The 16,736-nt window shown below is 40.4% G+C and overlaps 1 protein-coding gene across 2 annotated transcripts in view; it reads left to right on the top strand.

The window, feature by feature from the left end:
- myom2b (myomesin 2b) overlaps nucleotides 1-11,941 on the top strand; it is a 35,670-nt gene extending 23,729 nt beyond the window's left edge. For both annotated transcript variants that reach the window (XM_037754430.1, XM_037754438.1), the window contains 11 exons: nucleotides 136-223; nucleotides 904-942; nucleotides 1,858-1,963; nucleotides 2,864-2,930; nucleotides 3,343-3,439; nucleotides 5,715-5,751; nucleotides 6,913-6,935; nucleotides 7,123-7,178; nucleotides 7,747-7,836; nucleotides 10,476-10,601; nucleotides 11,367-11,941. In XM_037754430.1, the coding sequence (XP_037610358.1) occupies nucleotides 136-223; nucleotides 904-942; nucleotides 1,858-1,963; nucleotides 2,864-2,930; nucleotides 3,343-3,439; nucleotides 5,715-5,751; nucleotides 6,913-6,935; nucleotides 7,123-7,178; nucleotides 7,747-7,836; nucleotides 10,476-10,601; nucleotides 11,367-11,576 (939 nt within the window). In that variant the 3' untranslated portion in view covers nucleotides 11,577-11,941. The remainder of the gene's footprint in view (nucleotides 1-135; nucleotides 224-903; nucleotides 943-1,857; nucleotides 1,964-2,863; nucleotides 2,931-3,342; nucleotides 3,440-5,714; nucleotides 5,752-6,912; nucleotides 6,936-7,122; nucleotides 7,179-7,746; nucleotides 7,837-10,475; nucleotides 10,602-11,366) is intronic.
- The last annotated feature ends 4,795 nt before the right edge of the window (nucleotides 11,942-16,736 follow it).

Genomic DNA, 16,736 nt, shown 5'->3' with positions numbered 1-16,736 from the left:
CTCCGTATCGCCCAGCCCTACCCGGAGTATCCAAAAACAAAAACAAGGACACACAGACCTCATTATGTGTTCAGATCTGTGGCCTATATCCCCTACACACTATTTGATGTGTTTCCTTTTTTGTGTCTTCTCCAGTTTTCAAAGAAGACTGCGGGAGTTTATAAGGCCACCATCAGTGATGACAGAGGAAAAGATATGAGCCAAATTGACATCTCCGGAAAAGGTAAACATATCTGTCCGTCTTAATTTATCTTGCTGATTAATTAGGGGAGTAATTCACTGACTTGCCGGCTGGCTGGTTTTCTAACTGAGCATAAACTGAAAACGAGCTTGATGCTCATTAAAAAGTGGGAGACAGGAAAAAAATATGAACCAAATGTATACACTGACTGTATCTGTGGTAAACTAATGAATTTTTAACTTTGTTTTTCCAACTACTGTATACAAATACTTCTTGCCATGTGACCGCTTGCTCACCTGTTGGCTGTATTTATTCCGCAGAAAATCCATTTTAATGTTCCCGTAAAAGTTTGTGCAAAATATAAACTGAAGCTGGTATTCTGTAGTACTTCTAGCTTGTACATCTTGATGGCAGAACTAAATAGTCCTTTTTCAGATCCTCTTCTATAGGTTAATTATTTAATGATTTGCTGACAGATGCATTTTCACACTCTTTTGCCATTTTACCTAAGTATGGACACCACCAAAGAACAGAAATATATAGTTAATTGGTTAATAATGGCAACAGGGATACTGAGTCACAGGGTATGGAGACAAAGAAACACACCTTTCATTTGAACTTTTCCATACTGAGCTTTGAATGCAGCCACCAGAGGGCAGCATCATGACTTTCTCTCCTTCTAGCTCTTCCCCTGACCTCATGTTTTTCTGCCTCTCTTCTAGTCTTTGACGATGCCATAAACAAGATCAGCCAACTGGCTGGTGGGTATCTTCCTCACACACACACACACACACACACACACACACACACACACACACAGAGGTGAACACACAGACATCAATTATCTCACTAACACTTATCCGTATTAAAAAACGGCACTAAACACAACCATCATCATCCTCTACCCACTGAAGGGATCAAGAGCAAATTATCTAAACACGACACAATCGCACCACATTGATGAGAGATTTAGTAGATCCATCACCAGGCTGAGACATTTCTGTTTTTAAAATCCCACTGCTATATAAACACACACACACACACACACTTATCAGCGTGTGGCAGAAGTTGTCATGCTGGAAGCATTTGGCCATCATGTCATCATGTGGTGAAATCACTTTAAAATTCCACCGCACTGTCACAGTGACAGTGTGGAGGAGCATCTTACTCCTATTTTAAGAGACAGTCACTTGACAGCTCTGCAGCAACTGTTACAGCAGTGGTTGCAGAGGAGAAGAGGGTTCATTACTGTGATAATGGGAAACCATGGTGATGTGACCAGGTGGATGACACACTTGTACACTTGTAATGTGAAGTCTCACACAGACATAGTGTAGTATAAACCTCCCTTTTAGGTATAACAGCTTTAAAAAAGAAAAGTTATTAAAGCTTCTGATGTCTGAAGCGTTTTATTGAATGCAGCATACAAACAGTCTGCACTCTGCTTCATTAGTGCAATTCTGCTCTCCAAGCTGGATAAAGGTAACATAAAAAGGGAAGTCTTAAAATAGAGTCTTCAAATGGCTGCAGATGGAAGTTTGATTTAATTTGATCAATTCTGAGCAATAAAGTGCATCGTGTAGCGGCCGTGGAGAGGTCAGGTTATCCAGCAACAGATAATTCTCATTTTGAATGTGCCCCTCCACAACCTCTGTCACCTTGTTCACCTCCTCTAGGAGCCAGTGCAGCAGAGCTGGTGATTAAGTGCACAGCAACAGGCATTCAGCTGCAGTGTCACATGAAGTATTACACCTCAGAGATGAACATCAGCTGGAGTCATAGGTAAGAAAATATATTTATAATACTAATAACTGGCTGCCCTCTCTTAGTCGATTTGTCAACTAAATGGTCGTTTTGGTCAAGAAAGTTAAGATTTTTTTAGTCAATTAATCGTTTTTATGCTTTTTTTCATGCTCAATGACTTATGTCCAAGAAACTTATGAGCACAGCTCCAGTAAACACAAGATTATTGTTATGCTTCTGTGTGATTCTTTGTGGAGAAACAGATCTGTCAAAATCAACTAATCGATTAGTTGAAAAAGTCGAGTGTTGGTCGAAGACAGCCCGACTAATAACACTGCTACCTATGCCGCTACAACACCAGCAACAAGTACTACTAAGAAGAAGAAGAAAATACTGACAATTACTTCAGTTATTTGTAGTCATTGCAGTGGTTTCTTTTAAGTCTGTCTATAAACATGCTGACCACCAACACATTATTTTGCTTTTCTCTCAAGTTAAACTGCCGGGAGTGGCAAAAACAATAAGCAACATAATAAAACTTGTTATAGCTGTTGGCAAGTGTTTTCATTATCTTGGTTATTGCAGTAAAATGGCCCTGTTTTGTGACAAAAATCCCACCCCTATCATTTTTTATAAAGAAGCAACGTTAAAAGCACTCTGTCGTACCCTGGAGATTATAAAATTTGTAGGTAGGGGAAATAGATTGAGAGAGAGTAGACAGAAAGAAAGAAAGAACAAACTGATTAGATTTTTAAACTCTCTCTGTGATTGTGTGTGTGAGAGAGAGCGACAGATAGCGAGAGAGAGAAATTGATATCCCTATGCGTAACATTAGGCAGGCATGTAAACATGATTTTCCATTACCTCCACAACAGGCTTCACCTATTCACAAACAAACACTACACACATACGCACTCACCTCTCCTCTCTTCTCCTCAGTGAGTCTAAACTCTCCCACAGTGACAAGATTGTGATTGGAGGAACCCCTGCTATGGCAACAATGGAGGTATTATCGTCTCCCATACAATAGGAAACAGTATATGCCTCTTAGGTGGATCATACATGGCTAATTTTTATGACAATAAAGCCCCTCAGGCAGTGTTACTGTTGCTTAAAAGTCATCAGAGTGCCTTTGTAGAGGTGATACCAGGGCAACTTTGAGACAAATTAGATAGATAATTTTACCTTTAGAAGGGGAAGCTAATGAATAAAAACATCATACAATTTAATATTCATTAAACTTACTTAATTAAACAGCGTATATCTTCCTTTTACTTTTTGTCAGAGAGCTTTTTAATTGTAATTACCCAGCAGATGAATGAATCTTTTTTAAACCATGAATTAAAGTAGAAATAGACAGACGGACACTGATTAGTTGATGGGTTTGTTAATTAATAAATTGATTGATTGATTCACAGGTGATTGAGCCAATGGAAAGGGATAAAGGAAAGTACTCCATCGTGATCACCGACCCTGAAAACTCACATAAACGCAACCTGGACCTCAGTGGTGACGGTCAGTACCTGCTTTCTCTCGCTGTGTGTCACTCACTCTTTTTATTGATGATGCAGTAAAAAATGCGCCTGGAAACAACACAGTCACTTGTTTTTATGGAGCTCTTGGCTTCAGTCTGTAGTTTAAGACTTTGAAGTGATGCTCCAACCAAAGTCTATCTTTTGAGTATCAAACACTCATCCCTGTAGGCTGGAGAACTGGCTGTAAAAAGTTTGCTGTTCGCTCTTCTTCTCTGTCCTTCCATTATGCTCAATATGTTCCACACAAATATTGATCGGATGTCTCATTATTCCCCATCTCAAGTTCTGAAGCTATGCCAGAAGTAGTTTATTTATATTAGGTCTGCAACTAACAATTATTTTTATTGTTGATTAACTTGTTAAAATTAAAATTATCAGTGTTTCCCAAAGCCCAAGATGACATCCTCAAATGTCTTGTTTTGTCCGCAACTCAAAAGATATTCAGTTTACTGTCAAAGAGGAGTAAAGAAACCAGCACCCAATGACATTGATGCCATCGATGATGTTGATGACGATGACATTGAGAATGTTGTTGATGTTGACTAGGATATTCATGATGATAATGACATTGATGATTGATTGATTGATGTTGTTATGATGATGACAAAAAATATATTTAAATCTGCTTCTATACACCCTGTGCATTGCCTCTGTGCACTGCCTGTCGGCACCTGTGTCCGATCAGACTTGAAGCTCTTGTTGGGACTTACTCACGTTGTTCCCTTCTATCTAGATCCTTGCTTGTGTTGTACGAATTCTCAGATGTACGTCACTTTGGATTAAAGCATCTGCTAAATGAAATTGTTGAATTGTTGAAAATATTCATATTTAAGAAGCTGGAAACCTACTGAGCCCGGGAGTGGCCATAGAGAGAATAAAATATATATGAAGGCCACAATTTATAAATGTGGCCACGTTTTAGTTAGTTGGTGCGCACGAGATCAGTACTCCGCTGCAGTCTATGAGTGATGTTTCACACTGTCAAGCCACAATTACGCATGGGCACGGCAGATCTGCTGGTTACATTTTGCGCAGCGAGCATCAGACTGTTGTTAAATAACCAGAAGAAGAAGAAGAAGAAGAAAGGCACTTTATTAATCCCCGAGGAGAAATTCAATTTTTTCACTCTGTTATATTGATATTATACCACAGAACCCCTCGTGCTTATGTGCACATTAAACATGTTGTTTTGATTAATTATTCTACACAGTTCCTTCTGCACATCATCAGGCATGTAGGTGAAAAATTGTGAATCACTTAAAACAGCTCGCTCCGCTATAACTCCCTCAGGACCGTTCGTTCACCCATGCTTCATCTTTTTTAAACGTGGCTGGCCAAAATGATGTCTGGAGCTGCATATTTTTAATTCTAATAGCCTACAGGTGAATGTGTGGCTGCGATGAGCAACATGATGTGATAGAGATTGTTCGGGTTCAAAACTGTCAGTGCGTCATGATGGGGAGAGCCTTGTGATTAAAGGGGTGAAAGTTGTGAATGTGATAAACCATGACAGCCTCTAATGCACCCACCTATAATAATGTGTATCACCCAGTGCCCAAGTGTGACACAGGTGCACCAAGTATGATCCTGGCCACACAAAATTACCAAAAATCGCATTAGGTACGGTCCCGACGCACTTGGCAGGGCGCATCACATTGTTGCTTATCACAGCCACACATCTACCTATGGGCTATTATAATTAGAAAATGTGGAGCTCCAGACTGGCCAGCGTTGTTTAAAAAGAGATGATGCACCCAGCCGTTCATGGAGCTGTGTGAACTCTTTTCAATGTGTAATTCTCCAACACGCCTGATGATGTGCAGAAGAAACTGTGTAGAATAATTAATCAAAACGACACGTTTGGTGGGCACATAAGCACGGTGGGTTCTGTGGTGATTTATACTGGCTGCACAAAATATAACCAGCAGATCCGCTGTGCGTAATTGTGGCTTGACCGCACACAACATCACTCCAGTTAGAGACTGGGGTGCGCTGTGCTGGCTCTCTGTATATACACTTATCTCGTGTGCACAAAATAACTAAAACGTGAAACGTTTTATTTCAATTGAGGCCACAAATTACTATCTTGTACTCACAAATTAATGAAAATTACTCAAACCGATTCATTTAAAAGTTGTAATCAATTGATTGTTGCAGCTCTAATTTATATTTTCACCAAAATGTGTTTGTTACGGCTTCTACTCTAAAATAAAGTGAGGAGACAATTTGTGAAATTCTGTTTTTGTCTTTTACAGTATATGAAAAGGCCTTCGCTGAGTTCCAGAAACTCAAGTAAGAATACACTCTCAAAGCTGTTACTTCTCCCTTTCTGTGTACATTTTAGTCGGACTAACCCTGCTAATGATGAATCACTGCTTCCTTCACATTTGAACTTAAACTGCTTCATCACAAGTTTGACATTTGGTAGCTAAAAGTAAAGTATAATGATTGCCCAGGATACTGGGTGCAGTTCAGTTCTTAGTAGCAGTTCTGCTGCTACTGAAATGTTCTGTTGAGACAGTCACTCAGCTATTAGATTTGTTTTTAATGTATTTTGCTGTGCAAGATAGCATGCACATTTGCATTTGATGCATTTGTAAACACTGTACGCCTTTAAGTGAATAGAGATGTATTTAAATTTATGAATGTTGAACATTTCAAAATTTCAAAACCCCCAGTATTGCCGTCTGAAAAAGTCCATGATATTATAATTCAAGCTAAAAATCAATGTTAAAAATAGAAGCAGTCAGGTAGCAGAGATCCTTTTGGGTCCTTTGGCTAATTAGGCCAAAGTGAAACCCCACATACCGAATTTTGCAAATCCATTTAGAAAAATCAATTGAAACTCCAAACACTAAACACTCCATGCGGAGTGGAAACTGTCCAAATCCCTTTTCTAATTAACATTCAAAGAGAGACATTTAAACACAAGATTTTACAAACACATTGAAACAAGTGGCACCCTGTTGCCCTTTTGATTGAGTATCAATATGCTGAGAGGAGACCAGAGTTCCCCCAGCCATCTGGTCCTGTGGCTGACCTCTGGTCCTCCCATGCTGCTCCGACAGCCCTCACCCAGTGATTACAAAGCAGTATCATTTTTCCCTTAGAAAAGATTCTGTTAAGTCCCTGGATAAACTATGTGGTTTGGCTCTAAACCCAGAAAACCTTGTGGCAAACCATCTGACCACTGCTACCGACCCAAAAATGGAAAAGATATTTGCGTGTGGTCAGTGAGCAGAGCCAGGTGGTGGAAACAGACCATAACCAAACTTGGCTGTACTACAATTACAATACAGAGTTACATTTTATACTCTTTATACTTTTGTATTTTGAAAGACAAATTAATACCGAGACGTACATTTTAGAATACAGTGTATATGATAAGTGTACTGCTGGTGTGTTTGAGAGAGCAAGAGACAGATCTGTAACTTTATTTTCTGTGTGTTTCAGGGCTGAGGCCTACGCTGAGAAGAGTGAGTTCATCCTTCTATTCTCCTTGTTGCTTTGTTTTTTTACTTTAGTTACTTCTGTTTAAAAAATATCATTGTTCAGACGTCTCATAAAAAGCATAAAGCTACTGAATGTTTAGTTGTCTTTAAGAGTTCATCAATACAATAGGCCATAGGAATGATTGGTAATAATAACAATGGTTTGTTTCAGACCGCGGTCAGGTGGTGGGAGGTCTGCCTGATGTGGTCACCATTATGGAAAAGAAAGTAAGTGTATATGTGATTTAAAGGACCAGTGTGTAACATTTAGGGGGTTCTATTGGCAGAAATGGAATATCATTTTAATAATATGTATAAAGTTTTTGATGTGCCGTGTTGAGATCTGTTGAGGAAATACCAAGCCTTGCCCAACAGCCGGAGCAAACTTTCTCATTTTACAGCTAAACAGTACACTACAAGATGTTTCTGAAAACATTTGAGGCGAGAAATAGGTATTACAGTAACAGAATATTCATTCATATTTGATCTGCCTAGTTTGACTATTTGGTTGGAGTTTGCGAGTGATTGACAGCTGCCTCCGTTGAATGAACAACCAATAGGAACGCTCTCTCTCTGAAATGACCTGAATCACGCACTAGAATTTTTAAAACCTGAAAACAGAGCCATGAGGAGGTTCAGAAGTCTAGTTATTTCTCAGAACACTTGAATTGCAATATGCTGAAAGGTTATTTTGGATTTTTTTCCCATTGATGCCAAAAGTGTTCTGCCTACTGCAGGTTTAAGTCTCTGTTAATTTGTGCGTTTGTCTAAGATGTCATCTTTGTCCCTCCTTTAGACCCTGAGTTTAACATGTACAGTGTGTGGGGACCCCAAGCCTCAGGTCTCATGGTTGAAGAATGGAGCAGAGGTGGAACCTGACGATCAGGTAAATGCTTCAGTGTGTGGCTGGATGCGAAAAACACACTTCAAACAGGGCCCCGTCCTTTTCTTTGGTTCCTACCTGCCACACGCTACTGCTGACTCTTGGAGCCGTTTATTCCCTTCCGAAAGCCAGCCCCTTCTTTCTCTCCCATGATTAATTACCTTATTAATCAGACACAATTGCTATAGTGTGTTTCTATTAACTTGTCTAGTGATACTACACTGTGAGGTTTCCGCACAGTACGCGTTTACTGGATTCTCTTGTTTTACTCCCGGTGGCTTTGACTGGGTTTCAGTATTTTGCACACTCTTTGGATCATATGGGTAGCGTCCTAAAGTGCACTGTACTGTCAAAATGCAATGTAGAATAACGTTTTTAGTATCATAGTAAGTGTTCTTGACAGAACAATACATTTTACTTTTAAAATGACTAATATAAAGTAATGGAAAAGTAATATTTGAATAAGAGATTCAGGACATACTGGAGGAAATTTTGAGGTACTTTTTAAGTAGTGTATGTTTAGTTTTAATTAGTTCACAAAATAGAAACTGCTGCAATAGACAAGCTACTGCTATAAGTCTCTATACAGCCTCTATATGTACTGCCGAGGTGATCAGGATTGAGCGAAACAAAGATCATCTACCTGCTTTTAAAGGGAGACTTCAGCACCAGTTACAATCCCTCACTGGAGGGATCTGCATACTTTAGGTGAGGTCAGCATTATCAGCACACTCCTGGATCGGTAATGGAACAAATCTACCTCTCATATCTCATTGACCTACTTGCCAACCAGTACAAGTCTACAGCCTATCCCCAGTCAGTGGAGGCTCTTTCAACAGCGTCAGCATCCTGCGGCTCCTAACGGCTTTGAAGATTTAAGTTTGAGAAACCGCGGTCCAGGTGGAATATGTGTTGAAGTTTGCCCTCTGCTTTATTCATTCCCTCACCTGCTAATAATCTGTCTAAAACAAGAACTGACGTCCTTGGTGATGTGTTTTCCAAACCTCAGGAGTGCTTCTCCCCTACCTCGTTACCACAGAGGATACTGAAGCTACTAACAGAAAAACAAACAGAAGTATATACAGATCCAGAGAATATTGCACTGAAACTCAGTGCAGGGATAGGTTTTACTGTAACGCTATACAGGTTTAAATAGAGGTGTGTTGGAGCAGGTGGTGAATACATTTGGTCACAAATCAACCATAATTATCTAATATCATGATTTTTTTATACAGCAGCTACCTGTCATCAGTCAAATAAAAGAGAAAATAGTAACCCACAGATTAGACTATATTGGTCTAATAAATTAATGCAATTATCCAAAACCATATGACATGTTAATTAGAAAAAGGTGATCAATTGCAAACATCTTTATGCCTCCAGGCGGCGACAGCCGTGGCCATACGTACGTCCCATTCTCGTGAACGAGATATCTCAGGAACGCCATGAGGGAATTTCTTCAGAATTGGCACAAATGTCCGTTTAGACTCAAGGATGAACTGATTAGAATTTGGTGGTCAAATGTCAAATGTCAAAGGTCAAGGTCACTGTGACCTCACAAAACATGTTTTTGACCATAACTCAGGAATTTATATGCTAATTATGCTAATTTCACACAAATGTCTGATAGGATAAAATGATGAAGTGATGACATTTTGGACAGACATGGCAACCCTGTCTCCCACAAAATTACGTTCCCATACAACTTGTGGTACAAAAGTATTTTCTCCCAGATTACGGTCGCAGTTTTAAACAAGAGATTAACGTTGTAAATGGAAACAAGACAAAAATGCAACAAAACAACTTGGTTAGGTTTAGTAACAAAAACAGTATTTAGCTTAAAATGAACAAAACAACAACGCAAGAAATTACTATGTTTCACACGGGACACGAACACCGGTCTCCTGGGAGAAAGTCCGGTGTTTGTTGAGAATGCAATTTAGTTGTATGGGAACATATTTTTTAGGAGACAGGGCTGGACATGGATGTGAAGTGAACTGCAACTTGACTAGTGGGCCGAGGCATACACCGCGAGTCCGTAATTCCAGTCGTTTTAAGGTCTATTTGATTGTTAGGCCAGTAGAGCTTTTAGTTTCTCAAATTTAAAGGCAAGTGTTTCTCTTAATAGGAATATAATTAGCCTGCTACAAGTGCCACTCTGGCAAATGAGTGGGCAGGTACTGTATGAGAGAGGGAAATTAACACACTGTATTCTCGCCAGCAACGCTCACATGGTGCAAGTCAGACTGCAAGTACTCTATCTTGTCTCAGGTGTCTGAAGAACATCTACACAAGTGTACTTCAACTCTGAAGGCTTTAAACATCAATAGTTTTGTTTTTGTGGTCTTAATAAGTACAGATGTAGTAAGTATGTTTTCACTGTCATTTAATCGAATCATATTATGGTTGAGCTAACAGGGCTCAGCAGATTAGAATAGACAATAGAGTGGAATAGATCATTAGTCGTTGTGTCCACAAAGCCCATCTAGCAGTGCTCAGGTTTTGCTAAAGCGATGTGGTAATCAAAGCTCATGCTGCTACTCAGAGGAAAAGATAAATCGATTTTTAGTGACAGCCGTTTTAAATGTTAAACTCCCTGCGCTGGCTTTCTCACTTCTTTAACCTTTGATTTTATATTTCAGTACTTGGTCTCCCTGGACTCGGGCAGGTTTGCCTGTCTGACGATCAAAGGTGTCTCCATGGAGGATTCTGGCAGATATACCATGATTGTCCAGAACAAATACGGAGGGGAGTCTGTGGATATAGTGGTGAGTGCCCCCTGCTGTGTACCACAAATGACTCGATCTACTCCGAGCCGGGGAATTTTACTGACCATCTGTTGCACAAATCTTGTATTTTCACTGGGGCTAACAGTGAGATATTTTTGTGATCACACTTGTATGTAACTCAGAGGGGTTACAGAGCTGATATTTGACCTTGTGATTTTTGTCTGACCCTGATTTGACAGTTTTAACATGAAATAATAACGCAAAATCCTGACCTAGAATAGTCTGTACTTAAAGATGTGCTGGACAATGTTTACAAGAAATGTCTAGCCCTTTGAAACTCTCTACGTACATACTGTACCCTCCATGTTAGCGGATGGGACATAGGCCAAACTAAAAAGTCAAAGTACACGTCAAATACATTTTTCTGTCATTTTAGATAGATCTCATCAAGCTGATTTATGTTCAAGTGTTAATTTTTCTGATGAGTTTGGTTTTAATTCGTTATTTGATGCTATAAAAAGGGGGTGAGACATCATGATTGTCAGCTGTGAGTCTCTCTCCCTGACGGCTCGCGATTGGTTCGGGCGGATGACCTCGATACCGCGGCTCCACCGCCCAATCACTACTGCGAAGTTTCTGGCTCCAAATGATGTCAATTTGGTTTCACTGTTGTACAGTGGGAGGAAGTGGAGACGTGTAGTCCATCTTTATATACAGTCTATGAGACTTACAGAAGAGTAAATGCATGTATGGGGTATGTTTGCGTCATACTAACATTATGTCTCATTCTGTCTCTCTCTCCAGGTCAGTGTGTACCGTCATGGAGAGAAAATCCCTGAGGCGAAACCAACTCTGACCCCTAAAACAATCATCCCTCCTAAACTCCCCATTGAGATGCCTCAGGCCAAGACCCAGCCTGCTCCTAGCCCCGCCCCCTCAACTCCTAGCCCCGCCCCTCCCAAGGCAGCAGGAGGAAGAGGAGTGAAGAGTCCCACTCCTACAAGGAGGAAGTAGAAAGCATGACAATCATAACTAAGGAAGTATTCACACACTGGTGCGCATGTAAAACCACACAAGCTTCCATTGGTATTCTCTATCTGGACAGATATTAAAAGTGTTAAATGAAATGGAACTAACACACTTGGCGTTAAATTAGAGAGTCAAGAAAACTCTCGTAACTAAAGTAATAACTGTTATAGTAAGCAAAAAAAATGACAAAAAATACTGTGATATCCCTGTATGAAAATGAAAAAACATGAAATTAATAAAATAGAAAACTAGTTCATATCTGAACGTAACTTAATTAGAAATTACTAATTTAATTGAAATGAAACTTGAATAAAGCTGAAATTTCATTAAAACTGTTGCTGGAAAAAGACTGAAATGTGTATTTTAAATTGACGCTGGTATGTGAGTGAAGCAGAACCGTAGTTTTCACGCATAGCTCTGTGTACAAATGAAACAAAAACAAAAAATCAAATCTGCCGAAACTAAAGGAGAGATTCATACATATACTATAATTAAACAGACGCGTTATAGACTATATTGTTGGTTACCACCATGGAGACATCTGCTCAGAATGCTTCAGCCCCTCAGAGCTATACTCACCGTCTCAAAACATGTTGCAACAACATAAAACACAACAACTTGATCCTTCAGGACAATAGCTTTGATATGACTTCATCAATATCCTGCTGAAAAGACAGTTTTGCCTGCATTTTTGATGGTGTGCAACATATTGTGCTTTATGAGGCCTTTGGTAGAATTTCTTAGTTCCCCCTCACGCGCCCTCAACACCGCCACTTCACGACCCTTTGAAGACGGGGCCAAGCCACGTTGTGGCGCCTGTGGAGAGAGGTGGGTCCACTCTGCCTGTAGGGAAGGGCGGCTCTGCGTATGATCAATGGTTTGGCTCGGTCTCTCGGTCATGAGACGTGCTTTATACATGACAGATTTCATTTATTCATTCATGTTTCAGAAAATTTCTCCTATAATGCTTTCTGCAGGATGTTGAAAACAACACAGGCTTAGTATCACAGCTCTGTACGTTGCACTGCTACATCCAATAAAATGAATGTTGAACGCTATTTAGATTTTACCTTCCTTGAGATATCATGCTTAACACAGGTACAGAGAGAAATAGGTCTGAGTTATATTATGCTCCTACCTCTGTCTGCAAATATATGCAATACAGTCTCACAGCAGTTTGTGAAATAGTCACAAAATTGAATCTATTTGTTGCGTGTTTTCCAATGAATGTCCAGCAAAACGTGACACGTGTCAATTTCCGCTCCAGTTTTTTCAAAATAAAACTACTTAGGTTAAGGAAAAGATCGACTTGGATTGGTTTAGGCAACAAATTGAATTAGTTAGGTTTGGGTTAAAATAACACTGGAATTGGTGTAAGTTAAGTATGGAAGTTACATGACAAAAACTATTTAGGTTTAGGAAAATATCGCTGTTTGTCTTAAAATAACAACAGAAGTGCCATAACTTAAGTACGGAAGTTACGTGACAGATAAATCAACGTTGACTTCAGGTTTCACGCAAGGCTTATTGAAAGAGGCAGGGGTCATGGGGTAGGACACGTGCAGTGTAACTAGAGCTGTGGTTGTGCGTCGCTATCGGCTCAATTTTGGCGAGTGACTACCAGATTTGATTGCGCATGTGTTGTACCCCAATGATATGACACATTGGTGACGCGTGACATCTTTCTTTCCACCCTCCTTGGTTTCACAAGTCTCCTGGGTGAAAGTCCAGTGTTTTTTGACCCACCCATCCACCCCATCATGCGGAATTCACCACTCTTTATACATCCTGGTTCACAATTAGGTGGATGATATAATAATTGATTTTGTGCTTACCATCAAGAAAAAAATAGGAAATTTGTGTCCATGTACACAAATCAATTCATAAAATTCCGTTAACTAACTAACTAACTATTTCCCAAACTGCTGTGCGACTGGGCTGATATACAACACCGTCCTCTTTAACATCACCATGGTGAGATATTGAACATGCTGAAGATCAGCTGGCAGTGAATCACCACTTAGTAAACCAGAGCCGTGGAGCAGGACTGTCACATTACAGTAACACTGCCACCACTGAAAACTGTCATAACCGATTCCTGCTTAATACTGACTCTCGACTGTTAACACAAAATATATTTTTGGAAAATCTATATGTATTCCACCTTACAGCTAAATATCAATTATGTACAGTCCTGGTCATCAGCCAGCGGCCGTGCAATAAGTAGTCAGTCGGGTTTAAAGTGCAGGAAGTAGCGATGGCAGAGCTGATGAAAAGATGGCTGATGAGATTTGTGGTTCATTAAAGCTGATGAGAGGAGAAGAGCAGACGGGAGAGGAGAGAGGGAGGGGAGGAGGGTAACTTCATTGTTTCTGTGTTTGCTGTTGCTAATAAAAGAAAGAGATTACACTTTGCTGAGCCTGTTTATTCATTCTGTCAGAGAGGAAGAGGCCGAGAACAAGAGACGGATTGTGAGAGAACTGGAGTAATGGAGAGACTGAGAGAGAGAAAGTGAGACTGCGACACTCGCTGTTGTTTTGTGTTACTTTTGCTGCTGATGTGTCTGCTCTGGCGGTATGAGATGAGACTTGTCAAGCTTTCTAACAAGTTGAGAATGGGTTGACTGATTGAATGAAACGCAGAGAGATATTAGTAAGAGGGGTGCCGTTTGTGTGTGTGTGTGGTAAAGTTGTTTTTTGCTATTGCTGCTGCTGTTGTGTTTTTCATTTGGACATGAAGACAAATCTCATCATGTCATAAATTGTGTATAAGTGTGAAAGGAAGGAAGAAGCAGACTGAGACAAAGCGCGTGTGAGAGATGAATGCAGATAATTCAGTGTTGCGTGGCAATAAAGGACTTTTGAAGTGTGACAGAGAAAGACAGGAAGAGGACGAGACACTCGCCTATTAGAGAGAGCGGGAGGGAGAGAAAGAGAGACCGAGATCTGAATCATTTTGATGTTTCGCTGATCATCTGCTGTGAGATCATTTTCCTGACTTTTTAATTAATTTTCACATTTTTAATCAACATAATTACTGCGAATCCAAATGTTACCATGACAACCAACTTTTAATTTCAATAAACGTGGAAAAAAAGGGAGTCATCACTGTGAAACACCCCGACAGCCAGTGCACTCACCGACACACAAATAGATGCATACATACAGACACATCCGCCGCGCGCACGAGCATAAGCACACATGCACACACATACACGCACACACACACACACACACACACATATAGACGGCTGCTATCTAAATGGAATAGCTAGCCAGTACTGATAGCATGAAATTGTGTTTCCAAATATAACACCGTGTCATTGGAGAGTGTGTGTGTGTGGGTGTGTGGGGAAACAAGACTATAGGATATCTGCTCTTCTACAGTCCTCCACATGAGGGCACTATGGTTACATGCACACACACTCAGACACTGTTACTCACTTTTACACACACACACACACACACACACACACATAGATAGACAGGCCTGTCCTAATTAAAGCAGTGCTGTTCAAACAATGAGATAAACTAGGAGCAGAGACATTTTGTGGGTGTGTGCACTGACACAGCCACATTTTAAAATATACTGCTATGATGCACACGTACGTACGCACGCACGTTTTCTTAATTTGCAATTTGCATTTGTGTGGGTAAACGCTGACAATTATTCTGATGATGATATTGATTACTGCTGATTTTTGCCTAAAAGAGAGAGGAGGAAAGATGTGCACAGAGGAGGAGGCATGTGAGGAAATAATAAAGGACATGAGTGAAAGAGGAGACACAAGCAGCATGTTATTCTGCAAGCTTGTCCTGCTGTTTCACCGCAGATGATCATTTCTTTATTTTACTGTGAGTAGAAGGACAGCTATAGGAGAAAGGGAAGGTAGTTGTCGGTAATGCGGAGAGGGAGTGAGGGAAAGAAAGTTGAGAAAGAGTGCAGAGAGGGAGCAATAAGGGAGAGGAAGAGGTTTGGGAGACAGAAGGGGAAAGGAAAGAGGAGAAGAGGCTTTCACCTTTTTTGTCTCATGCTCACAATACAATCAGACAACAATGGGGCATCACACACTTTGCTGTAACCGAAATAAACCTGTTTGTGTCTGGTTCACCAACCATGTCAGCACCAATCTCACAGGAGCTCTCACACCGATCAAAAAAACTCAATCTGCAAACGCTGGATCGTAAATATGTAAAATCAAAACATAATCAAGATAGCTGGAACGTGTCTGCTTGTTGTTCAGAGCGGTTGAATTTGTAAACCCCTCACACTGTCACCTAATCCTGTCTGACCATCGGTCCTGTCTAACCTCTGGTTGGGATTTCCCCTCAGATTGGTGGCAGATCGAGACTAAATCAGCCAAGTAATCCTCCTCTGTGGCCCCAGCTTTACTACTGCGTTGTTCTGTGCAATACAAATGAAGTAATACCGACAATATAAAGCCAAACTGATCACAACAACAGAAAAGGACAAAGACAGAGGTGAGGAGGATGAGACAGAGAAATGAGAAGGGATGGGGAGAATATGTGAACAACATAGCAACGAATGAAGAATATGATCAAAATAAAGAGGTTAACATGCACTGCAGCTCTTTTGCTATACTAGTTTTTGGCTAAATGGGCTATTAAAATAGTTTCATAAGATGAGAGCAGAGCCATGCTGTGATTATTAATCCAGTTTGGACATCTTTACTTCAGGCACAATATTTGTGAGAAACCTCTTGTGCGTATATTCTATTCCCGTCACCTGCTAAAAACACATTCGGAAAACTTTAAGGCTGCATTTGCGTCAAGTGGAAAATGACTCATTTTAACAAGGAGGCAAATCGAATGTTCACATCTGGTATATTTCCAGTGATATTAAGTGATGCATTGCAGGGAAGTCAGGTAGCTCCGCTACACAGCGGCTCCCCTGGAGCTCGTAGTGACTCAGTGTGTTGGCTGTTGGAGGCTTCAGCAGGGCGGATGCTTGTTGTCAACATGAGGACTTAAACCCTGGATCTCTGGTCCAAGGACAGCACACCTACTTGCCATTCCACTCTGCAGCCCTAATGCCACTGTGGGCCCTTACCTGCATTAAATCCAGAGGCATTGTTTGTGTCAACAACATTCAATCATCTTTTAAACTGAACCCACAAGGATCAAC

Source organism: Sebastes umbrosus, chromosome 2, assembly GCF_015220745.1.
Source record: "Sebastes umbrosus isolate fSebUmb1 chromosome 2, fSebUmb1.pri, whole genome shotgun sequence".
Classification (NCBI taxonomy): domain Eukaryota; kingdom Metazoa; phylum Chordata; class Actinopteri; order Perciformes; family Sebastidae; genus Sebastes; species Sebastes umbrosus.
This window is presented reverse-complemented; position numbering and strand designations above follow the sequence as displayed.